General features: G+C 37.5%; 1 protein-coding gene across 1 annotated transcript; it reads right to left on the reverse strand.

Annotated features, from left to right (window-relative positions):
• Positions 1–10,152: 10,152 nt before the first annotated feature.
• kcnk15 (potassium channel, subfamily K, member 15) lies at positions 10,153–11,744 on the reverse strand. The gene is made up of 2 exons (XM_053318421.1): positions 11,364–11,744; positions 10,153–11,156 (listed from the first exon to the last, which is right to left on the reverse strand). Exons 1-2 carry the CDS (start codon positions 11,659–11,661, stop codon positions 10,153–10,155), a joined length of 1,302 nt encoding a protein of 433 aa, XP_053174396.1. The 5' UTR covers positions 11,662–11,744.
• Between the last annotated feature and the right edge of the window lie 6,629 nt (positions 11,745–18,373).

Here is an 18,373-nt window from a genome sequence, read left to right on the forward strand (position 1 = left end):
CCCCTCCAGACGTGTTAAAGTACTGTCAATGAAAACCCAATATTTCCTTCTTTACTGCTTCACATTAAAAGTTTTTAAATGACTAAATAATGGGAGACTTTTATTGAAATAAGAATTTACCGGAAATTAAATGTATTCGTCACTGAATTAGAAGAGCTTTGTTTGCAGCTGTGAATCTATAAATATGAAAGGTGTTAAGAAACCCATAAAGGGCACCATCTTTTATTTTGATTCAGTCCCTCATACACTTTTTTGCTGCTGTAAATACTCGGATATGGATATGAATACCATAGACAGAGGAGGAAAGAGATAGGCTAATGTTGGTTTTGGTCTTTTCAAGGGATTTGTTGATCATTTCTAACATCAGCTTTATCTTTTAAATCAGACATAGTGTATACTCAATCTGCAAACAAAAAGTCGCTCCTGAATCAACACTGACTGATCATAATTGGCGACATGTTTCCATATTTTATCTCTGTCACTGTGCAGCACTCAGAATATGAAAAATCTAAGTTTTTATGCAACTGAATTATCACTTCTACATTAATGTCAATGTTGTATTCTCCTGACAGTTGTTATTAGCTGCTATTGCAGTGAAGACACGGGTGACTGATCAAAGTCAGGATAGCACTGTTATCAGAGCAATTAATGCAGTTGTTATGTAAAAATGATAATAGCTTCTATTTGTCATATCAGAATATTATTTCAAACAGGTTTATTTGTTAGACGTTTACTCAATAAGATAGTTTGCATCAAAAATTAAAATAATGTGTATAATTGTGGTCATATTTTTGAGAACTGTTAAAAAAAACAGCAACATAAATGTATTATGAGGCTGAAAGCCATAAATCAAGTAGAAGACAATGAAAGTGTCAAAATGTTGAATAATTTCAGAGAACACTGCATGTTTAATCACGACTTTGAATCTGCCATGAAAGCGCATTTCCTTCTTCAAATGCTCCCTGTAGATTATGGTCTTGCAGTGAAAAATAAAAGACAAAGAGCGACAAGAGAAAGTTGGCTGGCAAGTATTCGCTCCCCTGGCGTCTTTTTTCAGCATACAGCCAAGATGGCCATATAGTCTCTCTAAACAAATCGAATGGTTGGCAGTGTGACAAGCCGGCCACTGTGGTGCACAGATTCACCGAGTCAGCACGACTGCGGTCCTTCGTTCCCAGGTCACTGCATGCAGCAGCCAGCAGGGAGCCTCTGTCGTGTTTACTCTACTACTGGATGGCGACTATGTCATTAGTCTTTTGGCTGCGAGTTGAAAAAAATAGAACAAGAAGCATTGATTATTTTGTGCTGGGTTTTTAAACTAAATGCAGTCCATCTTCAGCTCTTTCCGGTTCATTAAGCTATATTGTGACTAAAGATTCCTGCTGGGTTGAGGCTGAGCCTTATTTATAGAATTTAGAGAATGGTCATTTATCCTCTAAACAGATACATCTCTCTCTGTTGCTTTGCAGGACACTCACACATATACACACAGACACCCACACTTGTTGTTGTGTAGGTGCAGCATGAAGACTGGGATTCACTAATCTCATTCTTAATGGTTCTCACATTTTTCAGACTTTTCTGCTCATGTGGAGATCAATAGAGAGAAGATAGTGGCCAGGAAATATAAATAACTATGTAAACAGAGAGGTGTTGGTTCAACTTTGAGACTGTAGTTTGTGGTGTTTTTGGACTGGAATGCAGTGATAGAATAAGTACTCAGTCTTCATTCTTTACATAAGTACACATAGTAATACCACAGTATTAAAATACTAAAAGCATAACAAATCTTACTTAAATTAATGTACAAAATATATTATTAGCCAAATATACTTAAGGTGTTAAAAGTAAAAGTCCCATGGTGCAGAATGGCTCCTCTCAGACTGTTATATTAAATCATTCATATGATTGGACTATTATCAGTAACACATTAATATGTAAGCAGCATTTTAATGTTGGAGGTGGATGAGGTGATCTCTTTCTTTTTCTTTTTCTTCCTCTTTTCCTTCTTTCTTCTTCGTATTCTCCTCCTTCACCTCCTTCTCCTCATCTTGACTATCTTTCAAAGAAGACAAAAACTTTGGGGTTGAACTGACATCAAATTATCGGACTAAGTTTTCCTAATAGTGGACCCGTATTGATCTAAATTTCTTTTTACACAAACCTTTATGAAAGAAAAATAAGTCAGACATCCTGGGCTTTGAAACTTTCCCTAAATTGTAGCTCTACTAAAGGGTATAGTTGGTTGATATGATATCAATATGTGCTCTCAGACAATGTAAAAGTGAGATTTTGTTATTATGTATTTTAGCTGACCATTTAATGGAATAGTTCAGTTTAGTTTGATAAATGTGCATATTCACTCTTGCTGAGAGTATGATGAAAGATCGATACCACTCTCATGAGTAAATATAAAGCTACAACAGCTGGTGAGCTTTGCTTAGCATAAAGAACGGAAAATAGAGAGAAACAGTGAACCCAGCACTGTTAATTCATTCAGTTACAGTATGTTGATATAAAATCTTAATCTAAAAACGTAACTGCAGCTGTCTTAAAATGTTGTTATGTAAAAGTATGTAATTTCAGAGGGAAATACTGCCCACTTTAGCACAGTGTGTCTTATATTTTGACCATCTTGTTTTCGTACGTGGACGAGAAAAAACATTCGAAACATCTGTGAACGTAATATAATCCAGTGCAACATATAATAAACAACTGTAAACACTAAGAAATGACCACAGAGTTGAATTAGCTGCTCTTCATGAGCAAAAGCTGAACATTATAAACATTTATCAGGTATTTATTACAGCATTATTGTGTCTGAATTTATTATACTGGTCAGGGGTTTATATGTTTGTGTGTGTCCTGTAGTGAATACATTTTGCACATAAGGATAAGCATTCATAAGGATATTGATAAAGACGCTCATGCTGTCACAGACTATATATATTCCTTCATAAAGCTGTAAACTCCAAAGGGTCCAGAAACCTTTTTGTCTGTGAAACAGAAATGGCTTCTCTCTCTGGGGCAACAAATATCTTTTTTTTTACGACAGCGCTGTAAAAGAAACATCTTTGTGACACACACCTACACAAACTGCATGCACACACCACATACATACCTACACACAGTCACACCAATAAAGACTTGACAGCCACAAACACACACATCCATTACTGACTTCCCAACAAAAGCCCTTTACAGGCAAATATAGGGTATTAGTGTAAGGGCCATAAAATCTGTCACACCTCCAGTGATATGTGTCAGACAGTCATACTCTGAGAAAAGAAAAGACATGTTCAACGGGAGATAAAATAATCGATAATGGAAAGAAAGAAAGTGAAAAGGGAGTGAGATTAGCCACATAGTGTTGTGTACTCACTGGGATGCAAGCAGGCTAATTGCTCAGAGACCAACAGGAGGCACTGAGATGGGGAACGTCAGCAGCACTGATCGATCGTTAGACATTCTGGAAATATACTGTATGTGTGTGGAGACATATGGTACACATGTGGTCCACAGGGGCGATCCAACTGATTAGATGACCGGCGGATATTCACAGAGGTGGAAGCAGTATTCTGATCTGGAGTTGACAATGTTGTATATGACATAAAAGTCATTGCATACTATATTATTTCTGGAGTGCTGCATGCTAGAGCCTTACTTTAAGAATAGCCCTGCAGCGCACCATTCAGAAATTTCAATGAGTTGTCTCATTCTTATAATTCATCCAGGGGCTTGATAATCCATCAAAGAACCACTGTGTTATTTTTGGACAAAAATTGTAAGTTATAATTTTATGCTGTATGTACTTATTTATCTAATGTCGACTGTTTAACAACTCTTTACTGTTTAGTTGAATGAGTTCACTGGCAGCCATGTTGCACCATGTGCAGCTGAACCAATGATGGTTGAAAAATGGCATACCAATTTACAAATGTGTTTGGAGACCTCTGTGCTGTGTCCTGAGCATTTAGAAATCTACCAAAAAAATTGAAGCAACCTAAAAAAAAGTAAATATTAAGTGATCCGATCTATGTCGAGAGCAGGTCCCCTTCCATGAAGGCCTGATCCTTTATGTTAAATTTGTTAGCAAACAGTTGTTTATTTACAGTAGTTGCAGTTGCAGAGCAACATTAACATTCACCTGAAGTTTTGTTACTGTCTGGTGAATGCAAGTCCAATATTCACTCTCCTTTGGCTCCATTTTTGGTCACAGTGGAGTTGACAGCTCCAATATGTTCAGCTACTCCCTGACTGTGCCTGTTGGCCATTTGGTGCTGAGCAGGTAGTTTTGAGTTTTTAGAACATTTTCTTTGAAAACAGGTGCCTGTTAAATATAAATCTTAATGTTAAATGCAAATGTGTAAATGTGCTGCTGAGTGTAAAGCTAAATGTTTGAAAATATGCAAATAGCTAAGGTCACGCGCCTCATAGCAGCCTCAGACGGCACACTGCACTACCCTCACCACTGACCATGGGTCAGTCGATGAAATGAGGTGAAAGAATCCAAACATGGCCGGTTCTCTCCAATCAGGGGAGAGTGAACGGGCGGTTATGGCTGGTGTGTGTGGGCTGCACTCCAAGGTGCAATGCCACCAGTACCATCCATTTAACATTTAGATTGAACATTTCCTTTTAGATTTAACAAGTAGATTTAACATTTAGATTTCATTTTTACATATATCTCTTGTTGTTTTACATTAATTTCAGTCTCAAATGTGAGGAAAATGAGCTAAATATTTAAAATATATCAGCTAAAAAACTGTGACAGATCTTTTACATTCCTCTCCCCATACATTCACACTGCCACAGTGAGCAATGAGAATTGGCTATAAAAGATACTACTTGTCATCCTCAGCCACCTAATTCCATTTCACACACGGATCACTTGTATCAGAAGCAGCTTGTCCTCATTTGAAACCATTAATGACTTTCCTACAGAGAATTCAGCAGAATGAATGTGATTATTTTGTCCTTTTTCCTATGTGCATGTGTGTATGTGTCCAATTTATTTGCTCACACATCAGTTTGAAGTAAGTATTTAATTATTGTGTTGTTTGAGGTGCACTACAGCATGCTTTGTCAACATTTGTACTGAAATGAATGATGGGATATTTATATAAAAATCTCATATTAGCATTGGCCTCTTCTTTGGAATCAGTTTAAAAAGATCCCAATTGTTATTCATCATTGCTCACCTCCATCTCATACTCAGATCAGTAGTGGCAGTAGTAAAGAGGAAGGGGAGGTGGGGAGTTGGGGGGGGGGGGGGGGTAAGATGGCACATGAGCTACAGCTGGGCAAACATAGAAGGCACATTGTGTGAGCTATCAAGTGTGTCACTGCCTCCCAGTGGCAACTATGAATTCTGCATCAGTGATCAAAGAAGAAAAAACACATCAGAAAGCCATCAGGATTTTTGATTATTTGCAACACCTTCAAAACCTCTTTATACGTATTTATTTTTTCCCTTGTTTTTCCATCATGGTTATGTTTGACATTGCATGAACCAAATTGATCTGTGAAAAAGAACTGGAGGTGGAAGAAGTATTAGGACTCTTTACTTAATCAAAACTACCAATACAACAACTTAAATACAAGTACTAATACAACATTATAAAAATACTCCAGTAAAATACTGATAAAAAATCCAAAAGTAAAAGTACAAAAATACTGTCAACAAAAATATGTAATTAATTAATTATTATGGCCCCTGTTACTGATACATATGCCATTAGGGACCCAAGATACATTTGAGGGGTCATGAGATGATTCATAATGTAGGAAATATGAAATACAAATTTGTTTAAAAAATAATAATTCTGGGTGCGCAGGTGGTCGAGTGGTTAGAGCGCATGCCATATACGCAGCTGACCCTGGTTTGAATCCCGGCCGGAGGTCCTTTGCTGCATGTCACACCCCCTCTCTCTCCCATGTTTCCTGTCTGTCTACTGTTGAATAAAGGCGTCTATGCCGTATAAATCTTTAAAAAAAATAATAATAATTCTTTTTGAAATATGGATTAATTTGACCTCTTTAAGATGTAATTTGAATTAAACCATATAAGTAGATCAGAGTAATGTTGTAGTGGAATTGAGTGAAAAGTAAAACATGTACAAGTATGATGACACAGAAGTATAAAGTAAAACTGTACTTAAATACTGAATGTGGAAATAATTATTTTTCACCACTTCAGCCAAAAACTCATTTTTACTTTGACCCCTTGTTCTTTCTTAAATGAAAAATGATTTAAATGGTAGAGAGTAGAATACATTGTTCATTTCTAATTCACTGTGTCTAAGGACTTGTGCTGTATGCAACACACGGATACAATCATCAGATCAAAATGGCAAGAAAGATTTGGTTTAAGGTATTTAATGTTTTCTTGCAGTCATCAGTAGCTTAATGGAATAGACACTTTACAATTGACCCATTATCTGTGTCACACAAAATGTCTTGACTCTTTGAGTGTGAGCCTCATCTCAAGACAGATGCCATATACGTTTAATTATGGAGAAAAACGACCACAGACAGAAAAGTGACTCATACTTGTAGCCCATTTCATTTCCTACAGAAAAAAGTAATAACCAGAGATGTAAAGCCAATAACAGGAGCAATAATGCTACTTTACAGCTGACAACATTTTTACTTTTCAAATTAATTTGCAGTGACCCTCGAGAGATTATAATACTCTGTCAGACTACAAGCATGAGTCATGAGTCTCTATTTTATTATCCTTCCAAGATCATTCGTTTTAGCAAGAGATGCATCATCTTACTTTCATCCATGTCCTTTGGGACTAAAAGAAAAAACTAAAAAAGAACTAAAATTGTTGAGCCCAATAATAACATGGCTATAAAATGAAGGGATTCTTCTGTCACTAGAGGGAATTTTCTTGGCTTTAGCTGTGTTACCCTAATATATTATGAAAGACAGATTACCTCTGAGTGTTTCAGCCCTTACTTTTTGGAGACATTGGCAAATGCTGTAATGATAATGTACAGTACAGAAAATTTAATAAGCAGCAGGATTATACTCTGGGGTACTGAAATTTGTCATTTTTAACCCAGGTTTGAGCATCCCTGCTATAATCCATCAATGCAAAGCTAGTTGTGCTCTGGTTTTGTGCCAATAGTTTGTTCATTTGATAACTGGTTCCCGGAAAATGAATATTTGAATCAATGCATTTAGTAAGACCAGTGTAGCCTAATTTGTATTAGAAATGATAGGTACAAATGTTGATTTGACAAATATTGATTATATAATGAAATTATGGCAACAAGGCCAGTCAATAAAAAAAGGGTTTGTGGATAATATAAAACTGCAGCGCACTCAGAGAAACCATCCACAACATCTGTATTTCCTGTCTTTGAAGCCCAGACACGAAAAGACACGAGCCAATAAGATCACATTTCAGACTTAATCATGTATGATCTATGTATAAGGTATCTCTGTATGTCAGAGAATGGGTTATTTGATAAAGTTATTTTTCTTATTGCTTTCTTTTTCATATTGTACATCCAGATCATGTGTTTGTACATTTTAGTATTATGAACATAGACGTGTTTATTTTACAGGCTGGTGCCAAAAATGGACTACTTTTGAGCCAACAAAAAACTCAATTATGTTGACTTACTGAAAAAGTCATTTTTAAAAGGGGTTGGGGTGGGAGTTCTGGATTAATTTGGACACATGACCTCCGTATTTCTAAAATCCTGAATACAATCATCGCTTTTTACATTTAGATTCATTTCTGATCTTTTAAACATCAAGCTTCATACAGGGGGTCATCTTCATTTTAGAACTCTTATTAATAAACTGGACTAGATACCCTCAGGTTTAGACTTTTATGGACCCTGAACCCCTACAGCTTAATAGTAATAATAATGACACTAGTGCGATTATTCTAACTTTCTCCTACACTCGCTGTATTAATACTGCTCATTATATCTGAAGAAAATCCTTCTACACTTGAACAGATGAACACAACAAGGATGAATATCACTGCTGTTGCATGGACATATACTGACCTCTAGTGGCAAAATGTTTCACTTTTGTTTGTGACTTTTATTTCTTCCAATATCCCCAGTGTTCTCCCCTGTAGAGGGCCCCCTTGTCAAAGTTATTGTACCTTCAACCCCCCTCCCTCTGTCTCTGTCATTTGTAGAAATGATGATGATAATCGTGTTTATTTGAAAGTATATGATGAACGCTTTGTATAATCTGACTCGTTGCACACGATAAAGAATGCTTCATGAGGAAAAGCATGTGATGTGACGCTGTAAGGAAGGGAGTAAATGTCCCCATTTCTACCCCCAAGCAGCCGCAGCAGATGGCATTTCATAACCAATCACCATTTCAGATTCTATTGCCCAATCAGTTTTACATTTATATGTAAAGCAGCTGACTATTCCAGCAGATCAACAGATGGGGTGAAATGCAGGCTCGGGGACACTCATGTAAAGGCTTTATAATTTCTGTTCCTCATTTTGAACCAAAAACAGGTTTTATAAATAGCAAATGGAGGCAATGTGCAGCAGTTAAGACACATGAAGTGATATTATCTGGTGACAGTAGAGAGGGTGTAATGTTTATGACTTGAAATATTAGCTACTGCGCTCGAGAATGGAGGCATTGTTTTCTTTTGCTGGTTTATGGCCATTTTATTATTTTCTCCATATCTCAAACAGACAGAAACACTTGAGGGAGAGAGAGAAATGATACAATAACGTTTCCTGGGCTGGATGTTAACCTTTTAACCTAGTCAACAAGCCAACTCAGGATATCTTGAATAAAAGATAGATAGATAGATGAAGTTACTTGTGGATTAAAAAAAGAGGGATTTCTATGTTAAAATTGTTCTAAATTTGGCTGAAAATTAATCTACTGTTAATGTTTCAAAAGCATCTCAATTACTATAAGTGAAGCTGGCCCTGACTACACATTTAAATATGTTGTGGAAATAACAGTTTTACCCTAAAAATGTTCAATTTTCAAATCTCTTGACCTGCAAATCATCAAATCAATCTTCACTGGGTTTTTATCATCAAAGTAAATTATTCTCTATTCCAATTCTACCTATAATATCACTAAAAGTAGTATTATTAACCTCATTCCGACCCCCTTTTTTCTCTCGATAGTTGCAACAGAAGAGGAAGTCAGCTGCGATAAGGCCTTCGAATACTGTTTTTTAATCGAATCGAAAGTTCTGGCAAATGAAAAATACAAATAGACCAAAGGAAGACAGATAAACCCAGAAGCCAAATAACCTCAAGCAAATGTGAGATGATTGGTTCAGTCTTTGGATTAAAATAAAAACACTCACACATTTAAATTCTTTCCTTTGGTTTAATAAAACAATACTGTAAGAGACTCACATCAAATCTGACTACAAATCAAGTCTACAGAGGAACAACACCTCCCTGACTGGAAAATGACAGTTTTTCCAGGATTGTGGGAAGTTAACCTGCTACATATCTGTTGCGTGCTACATCCATTAAATTTGAATCAGTCATAACAAGCATAATCTCTTGACATTAGAGTGCATTAGTGCTGAACAATGCACAAAATGTTGTTCTGACCCCCAAATTAGAAGTAATAAAAGGATTTATTAAATTCACTGAGCTAAGAAGCCACATATTTCATGTGCTTGGTCAAAGTTCTTTAAGGCTTTCTTTAAATATAAAAGTATAATGACATCTTCTAGCTATGGCATGAAAAATTTAGGGTTTTGTCTAAAGCTGGAGCAAAGTCCACTGAGGGTCATTCACATACCTTCACTGAACAGAAGCACTATCCAAAAATACTTTTGTTAAAACTGTAGATTTAAAGCCCGACTTTTTACATCTTTGCATAGCACTCATGCATTCACATTGTGTGCTACACATTCTCTTTAGCATGCACTGCACTTTGGCTTACATGCGAGGAAAACTGCAGAATAACAAACTAAATAATGCCATTGTGGTAAAAGAAGAAAAAAATATCATCCTTGCTCTACAAATAAAATTTTCAAAAGCCACAACAGACAATGTATTTGTTTAACAGATCAGTGTCTTCTGACATGCACAAAAGAGGTGAAACACAAGATACAGTGTCAGTGAAAATACTGTTTACAGTCTGTGCAAACACTCACACTCACTAAAGTGCTCTTTACACCGACTTTCTCCTTGAACGAGAGAACTCCCGGAAGCTGTGCCCAGGAGAGAGTGTGCTACCTGGGGAAGAAAGTCCAGTGTTGTCCCTTGAACCTGGCGAGCAACCTTGGATCCTATAGGAGACTGAGTTGTAATAAACAGAATTGATATGGCAGCCGTGGTGTTCACTGTGGGACATGAGAGGACTATCACAAATGCCCAAGCGGTAGCATACGCAGGAGCAGAGGGAGCTGAGGCTTGATTCTGGCCTATGTCTACCTGCCTTAATCTGTAAATGCAGCCTATGTCTGCAGGGGCTTCTCCCTCCCTCCTGGTCCTCCACTGGGGAAGCAATGAGGTTGGTGCGGCTGGTTCCCTCCTCAATTGGGAGGAAGAGCGTACTGTGGCTGCGGCTGTGCACCAAGTTGCCCCTGTTCCTCCCCCTGTGGCCATCTCTGCCCTGTTCAACATGGACACCCACAGCCCCATCCAAAAGACCCCTGTCCCTTTTCAGTGACGCCCTTTCTTGAGCATCTCTCCTCTCATCCTCAGTGTTCATGGTGAGGAAACGAAGCACTACTAAATTAAGGAAGGCCCCAATAACAGTCAGCCCCACCAGGATGTACATAAAGCTGAAAGCCACATATGGAGTTTTCTCCTGGAGATCCTCCTTTTTCTGCAGGGCCACAAAGTCTCCAAAGCCAATGGTGGTGAGTGTGATGAAGCAGTAGTAGTAAGCATGGAAGAAGCTCCATCCCTCAAAGTGGGCGAAAGCTGCAGCCCCCACACACAGTGTACCAATACAGGACAGGAAACCCACCAGGACCATGTTCTCCATGGACACCTCAGTGTGGTGAAGGCCCAGACACTGCTTCACCTTATGTAGAAGATAGCGGACGAATGTGTTCATCCTCTCTCCCAAGCTCTGGAACATGACCAAAGTCAGAGGGATGCCCAGCACTGCATAGAACATGCAGAAGACCTTTCCTGCATCTGTGCCTGGTGCTGCATGTCCATAACCTGAATGCAAAGAGATGGAAATGAGAGGAAAACTATGACGCATAGCAATGCGTGGATAGTAAAACGTGAACTAATTGTCTACATATTGAAATTAGTCTTAAATGTTGTATTCATGCAGAAAAATAAAACAAATAACTGATATATAGTGAATATACCAACAACATTATCACTCATCTCAAAGGAAAGCAGAAATGCATTCCAGCTTACCAATGGTGGTGATGACTGTTATGGCAAAGTAAAAAGAGCCAGCAAATTTCCACTGTCTGCCGGCGCGATGGGGCTCAGCTTGTAGCACCACTCGCTCAATTTCGCGGTAGTCGTCCTCGGAGAAACGGTACTTCTTCTTCATCTCGTTGCGCTTCTGCTCCAAGATGCGTCTGCGGGAGCTCTCCGACTCGGACTCCAGCGCATCAAACACCGCGGCGCCGACCAGCAAGTAGGAAAACATGCAGAGGATGAGCGACAGGGTCCGGACGTTTTGCTTCTTCATCCTCGGTGTCGGCATGAAAAGTCGGGAGCAGATCGGCACAGTTACAGTTACAGGTGGTACTGTTCTTCAGCGTAGACTCCACATTGGTGTTTCAGCCTGTTGCGTAAAACGTAGTAGCAGGAGAGGCGTGTAGGGAAACAAAACCTGGAGATCTGTCTTGCCAGGTTTGAGTCTAATGTTTATGCAAAAACGCACATATCCCGCTGTGCGCATCGAGAGCGATCGATGCTCTCCACACGGTCATCTGTTAAAGCAGGTGGCATCAGCTCGTCTTCTCGCATGCGCAAACCAGTCGACAGTGAAAGGCTGTTTTTAATATGATTCATTAGAAGACACATTCAGTTCAGTATAATCACACCTGTGTGCAACAAGTTAAGTCCTGGTTTGACCCGGCAGACACCAATCTAACATGAGATGGGGGATTCAGCACCATGGACAGCAGCCGGTGGGATTTCACATAAACTGGCCTTCTAACTGTATATTCAAGTTAGAGACATACATACATACATACATACATACAGAGGATGAACAACATGGAAACCCAGAGTTTAGGTAGTTCCAGCACATTGTATCTCCTTGAATATAAAGGAAATGCACCTTGCTTGTGTACAAACAAACCACCACAAGGCTATCCTAAAATCTTAAGTTCTTCGGTCTGAAGCTCAAGTTAATTATGATAAGGCAACATGTTGAAAGCTAATTTAAATTACTTTAACTTGCACGTTTAAAAAAAACAAAAAACATAGTACATTACAGCACTAATTAATGTTGTGCTGGTGAGATTTAAAAAACCCAAATGACCCCATGAAGACAACGCAACTAACTTTTGGATTTACCACTTGTAATAGCAATAAACTCATGAATTTTCTTTCACTCATAGCTTAATGAATACATATAAAATCTGTGATAATGTGTAATTATGTGTCTAAATCAAAGCAAAGACTATTTTAAAGGTGATGCATTTTTGGGATCTCCTGGTGATGCTAATAAATTATAATCATTTTACAGATTCATATAATAAAAATAATAATAATGTTTGTTAATAGCACTGATTTAAAAAAAATCAATCACTACAAAGTGCTTTACAAGAAACAAAGATACAACAAAGAGGAAGAAAACAAGACTAATAAAACACATCTAACGATGCTGTATATTTATTAGAGGGCCATTCAATAAAAGTGGGTTTTCAAATGGGATTTGTGTGAGTGTGTGTGTGTATGTGTGTATGTGTGTGTGTGTGTGTCCATGATGCATGTGTGTGTACACTAAATAAATGACATTGCTACACTCAATGCTTCTGGAAATGTACTGTACTGTAGGTGATGCTGGTTGCCATGGTTACTTATACCAGAAGACCAGACTTGGACTGTCAGTGAGGTTGAAGCTAATATGTTAAGCGTAATGATCCAGGCACTCACCAAGTGAATTGTGTTGCCATTGCATCACAACAACAAGTATCATTACTTTTTGTTACTTGAAACATGAAAGGAAAGAAAATAAATATCTCATAGTTTGATCATCTAAATATTTAAAGCCACCCACCTTGTGCAGTATGTATTAGCAGCACCAACAGGGTATTGCAGGTGGATTACCATGTGTTCTTTTGTTCCTCTCAAACAGAGCAACGTGCTCCCAGTGGCCCTGTTTTTGTGTTAAGTGGCTAAATCAGCACACTTACATCCCTGTTGTGATTCAAACCAGCTCTCCATAAATCAATTACCTCTCAGCTGATAAGAGAGGAACCTGAAGCCCTAACAGCCACCCATCAATCCGCACAGCTTGTATTCACATCCTTTTCAAAGCCTAAGGACCTGGAACAAAGTGAGAAGGCCCATCAATCCCCATTGGTCCAGGGCTTAAGGATAAGTATTTAGACTCAAACAGAGATGCTTCATTGATTTATTTTTTCTCTTTCTGTTCTCTGCTTTCTCTCAGGTACATTTCATTATCACACACACATATTACCATGCGATTTAAAAGGAACACTGAAAACAAATGAAGAGGATTATTGAAATCCCATCCTTTGTCCTTTTTCTAACTAATAATGCCTCTTTTTTGATTAGTTATTAATAATATTAAATTCTAACCATGTGACTTACAGTACTGCTGAATACTTAATGTCAAATTGTTCACAGGTCTGATTCTATCACTAATACTGTGTTATTATCTACATTATTATAATCATTGTTTAAGTTGCTGTTAGACAGTTGCTGAGTTAGTGGAAGCACTTTTTCGGCAAGATACAGTAATATATAAACTTGTATTTCTTAGTTCTTACCAAAACAAAATGTATTGTTGTGCTGTTCTTGTCCCATTTTGCCTCATTAAACACTGCCCACAAGAATTTGTCTAATTTTTTTATCCCACTAAATCACAAAGACCTCCTTGGTGTCTGTGTTTATGTTGAGAATATGCAGATGGTAGGAAACCATTTTAAAAGATGCACATGGCATCATGCAGAGAAATTAGGACCTTGTGCCTGAAGGCACATTTCACTCCTAAATAAAATCCATCTGCCAATTCTGAAAGAACAAAAATGTAAATCTGGCCAAAATACTGGAGGAGGGCTTATAAAAAAATGAAGCTCATCTGTAAAACCCTAATTTTTAGAATGGAAAGGGGGTCAGCAGCTGAGCTTTGACAAGGATAAGACAAAAATGACAAAAAAGCAGAAGTGATGCAAGATCAGGTAGCAGCTTGATACACAGGCTTTGTATGTTGGCACGCCCGTTGTCAAAGCGAAAAGAAGACTGACAACCATAAGAGAGAAATTTGGATAGTTGTGAATCTGACTGCAAGGGCTTAACTCCAGATAATGAACTGCTGACTTCCTTTGATTCAGGGATGAGATCGTGTATGACACATCTGGATTTAAATTTGCAGTTTACAAGAGAAGAGGAAAAAAGAGGCTGATATGTTGCAAACAGACAAAAGAATATTAGAACAAATATCAATGAATAACCGTTATATGACTCTATTTTACAGTCCTGTTAAACATTGTTTAAATTATACTGATATAAAGTTAGACAGCTGGAGGATAACACAGATGAGCTAGCTTTGGTGTCATGATAAATGGACTGCACTCATATAGCACCATATAGAGGCATTTGTTAATGCACAATCACACACACACACACACACCATCGGCACAGCCATTGGGAGCCCTTTGGCGGTTCAGTATCTTTCCCAAGAACACTTCAACATGTGGATTGGAAGAGCCAGGACTCAAACTGCCAATCTTTTCCATTAGTGGGCCACCTGCTCCATCATCTGAGCCACAACAATCAGAGTCTAATACAATGCCTTTATGTACTAGTGGTAAAGCAAATACAATGAGGAGGCAAGAAAATGGGCCACAGTCATTTGTCAAACCAAGCATGATTTTACATTTACACTTACACTTATACCATATACTGAATGATTATTTTCCCAGCTGTTTATTATGTTGTAATTGTAGGTTTTACGATTGCTTATTTCTTGTTTTGTTGTCTGTATTTGTATGTTTGTTGTGCTTTTGTTGTATTTTGTCTTTTTGTTTTAATATATTCTGTTTGTCTTTATGATGGTATTATTTATTTGTTTTATCAATTTTTTTGTTAAAATGTTTTTGCTATGTTCTATTTTGTTAAGGACACCCTCGAAAATGAGATGGTACATCCCAAGGGGATATCCTAATAAAGAATTTCAATAATAATAATAATAATAATGATAATAATAATGTAGTCATGTGCAAGACATTAATAAAAGTTATTCTTTAACGTTGCTCTAGTCATATTTGCTCAAGCGCAGCTATTGAACTGTGCTTGCAGTGAGACTGTGTTATTGTTTCTGAGGTCAAGAATGAATTTTCAATCTCAACATGGCCAAAAAGTACAGTACTACAGTACATGTGCAGGAAATCACATGATACGATTGAAACCTCAAAAGAGCTATTAAACGGACTATGGGGTGAGACTGTTCTGTTTCTAAGGTTGGTAGTGAACTTTCAGTCATAAAACTTATGATGATTTATGATACACAAGACACAGACAGAGAGAATCACATAATTAATGGAGCATGGTGTTAGTTCAAGCAAAGCACTGAAGTCTGTGCTCTGCTTTTGATGATTTTGACGTACCCGTATGTTTATTACAGAACCCTCGTCACTGGTCAGAGCCTTTTCCGACAAATCTTGCTATAAAACCATTAGCTATAAAAGGTAATTCCTTAGTATTTTTACATGCAGGTATTGCAACACTTTGGCCAAAACAGGCAAAAACTGTCACAGTACAGAAACAATCTGCAGAGTGTTACCTGAGAGACACAACTATGCTAATACAAAAAAGCAATCAAAATATGTTAATGGGTTTGTATTCATACCCAAATTTAAACAAGAAGTGTAATTTGAAAAAGTTGTGCCATGTCAGACTCTGCTTTCTTCACACTGAAACACTGAGACATACACTATTATGCTCTCTGGATGTATGAACATTCTCTTCAGAAATAGGCACTCATAGCTACAGTAAGCATGTCAAGACTCAATGACTAAAAATGTTGTACCTGTCAGAGTAGAGGAGTAGTTGCCTTCATCTGGAGAGGAGAAAATTCCAAGTAAGACAGTTCAATATTGGATAATATTAGGAACACAAGAGTGAGTATTATCCCCTCGGATCTGTCACTGACTCACAGATAGAACAGCAAACTGAGTTATATTTAGTGTTCAACTCACAGAGGCCTGTCTGCTTTTTTACCATCTCCAGGGTGGATGAACTGACTGGAAATACCTGAGCCTATCAGTCCTCTGTTATCCTCTATTTATCCATTACAAAAACTTAGAGAGTTGTCCTTTGTATTTGTTAATTATCAGTAAGATTACATACCATTCTTTAATTATACTATATTTATATATACTACATTTCTTTTTGCAAAACAGAAAAGACCTTTGCTTCCTTATGCTTCTGACTGCCTCAAAGCAGAAGAAAGTACATGTTATTATGCACCAAAATTTAAACACTATGCAACATGATGAGATTTCAGACATTATGGATCATGATAATAACACTGGATGGCTTTTGTTATGAAGCAGCTGTGGAAAGTGTTGAGTTTTATTCCATATACAGTAGCTGGTCTAAATCTGTATTAGTCTGAATCTTCATTTATTTTGTGTTAGATTTCTGACATTTGTGTGACTCTTGTTGGACAGCTTCTCATGATGTGGTCTTTAGATGTTTCTCTTACACTTGATACTTTAGACAGAAAATCTCACTAGCTGTTTAAATGTATTTCTTAGAGCTTGTGCATTTTTTAACAAAGTCAGTGCATCATTCGGTGTCCACATTTGCTGTAAAAATTGTAAACAATTATCATATTAATCATGTAAGGCTACGATTGAAGTAAGCAGTTACAGTAATGCACTTAGACTTCTGCTAAATATTTCAGTAGTATTGACAGTATTACCTTTCAAAAAGCAATTAAAATTAAGTTATCACTGTGCTCTGAGTACTTAAACACAGTTTTCACAACTCTGAAACAACTTGATAAGATGTACCAGTGTATGATTGCTTAAAAGCCACTAATGACAGTAGCTGACTTACACCAACACGCTGGCAGCCAGTCAGTCCTGGGGCTGTTTTAAGATCAAACTCAGCGTCATTGTAATGTAAATGTTTACCAAGTACATTTTTATACATCACTAAATTAAAACCAGTTGAACCACACAAACCAGTTCTTATGTAAAGATAAGTTAGTGAGGTCATAGGGTATAGTCAAGACATCTGACCTGCCACTAAATTAAAATGCTGTTCAATAGTTATTGAATACATCTTCTGATGCACCTGAACACATCCTCAGTGATGTAACCTGGGGTCATCGGGTGTTTCGGGTCTCTCAACATCATACAGCCATCTCGAGGCTTTCTCAGCTGCTTCTGTGATGTTCTTGATAGCTCTGCTCCTCGCTCACCTGTGGACTGAGTGACCCACAAATGCCAAAGATGTTAACCTACATTACCAAAAAATATCAGTTGTATTCTACTGAAACTCTAAAATGCATACAGTATTTCTCCATATGTTTAAATAAAATTAAGTCAAATGTAATATATTGTCTGGCATCCTAAAACTATTCATTTTTAGAGTTATAGCATGTTACATCTTGTGATGCTATAGTCCTGTTTAGTTGATGGGAGAACAGATCTTTCTTGGTGACCAGTTCGCAAATGTCAAAAGTCTTTACTAGCAAAGATATTTTCCAAGTTTGAATGGTTTTAATGGAACCCAGTTTAGTCAATCACTAGATTGAAACTAGCTGGTTTCTAAAAATGAAAGGAACTAATAAATTAAGGACAATACACAAATTTAGGAATGGGAATATTACAAATAACTGGTGCAATCTAGTCTTAACAAGCCCAATTCCCCCTGATGGGCCTAAACTCCACCCAGCAGACTCCTACAGGGACAAATTATAGGAAAGTTACAAGCGAGAGATAGAGTAGTAAACAAGTCCCACAGTTTCTAAATTCCTGGAAAACCTCCTAACAACACAGCCAGTCTGGGTTTACGTACTTATTATAATCTCCTCTGTTTATATCAACAAATCTTTCCGTCTGTATTGAAGTCATTGAGGATAAGGCAAAAGGGAATCCATTTCATGAAGCAGCGGCACTAAATAGCAACAGCAAATACTGGAGCCCTCTGGTTTCCACAGTAACTAAAACCAAAAATAGAAACCCACACCAGCGGCCATTCAACAT

The sequence above is a fragment of the Scomber japonicus genome, chromosome 4 (assembly GCF_027409825.1).
Source record: "Scomber japonicus isolate fScoJap1 chromosome 4, fScoJap1.pri, whole genome shotgun sequence".
NCBI classification, from domain to species: domain Eukaryota; kingdom Metazoa; phylum Chordata; class Actinopteri; order Scombriformes; family Scombridae; genus Scomber; species Scomber japonicus.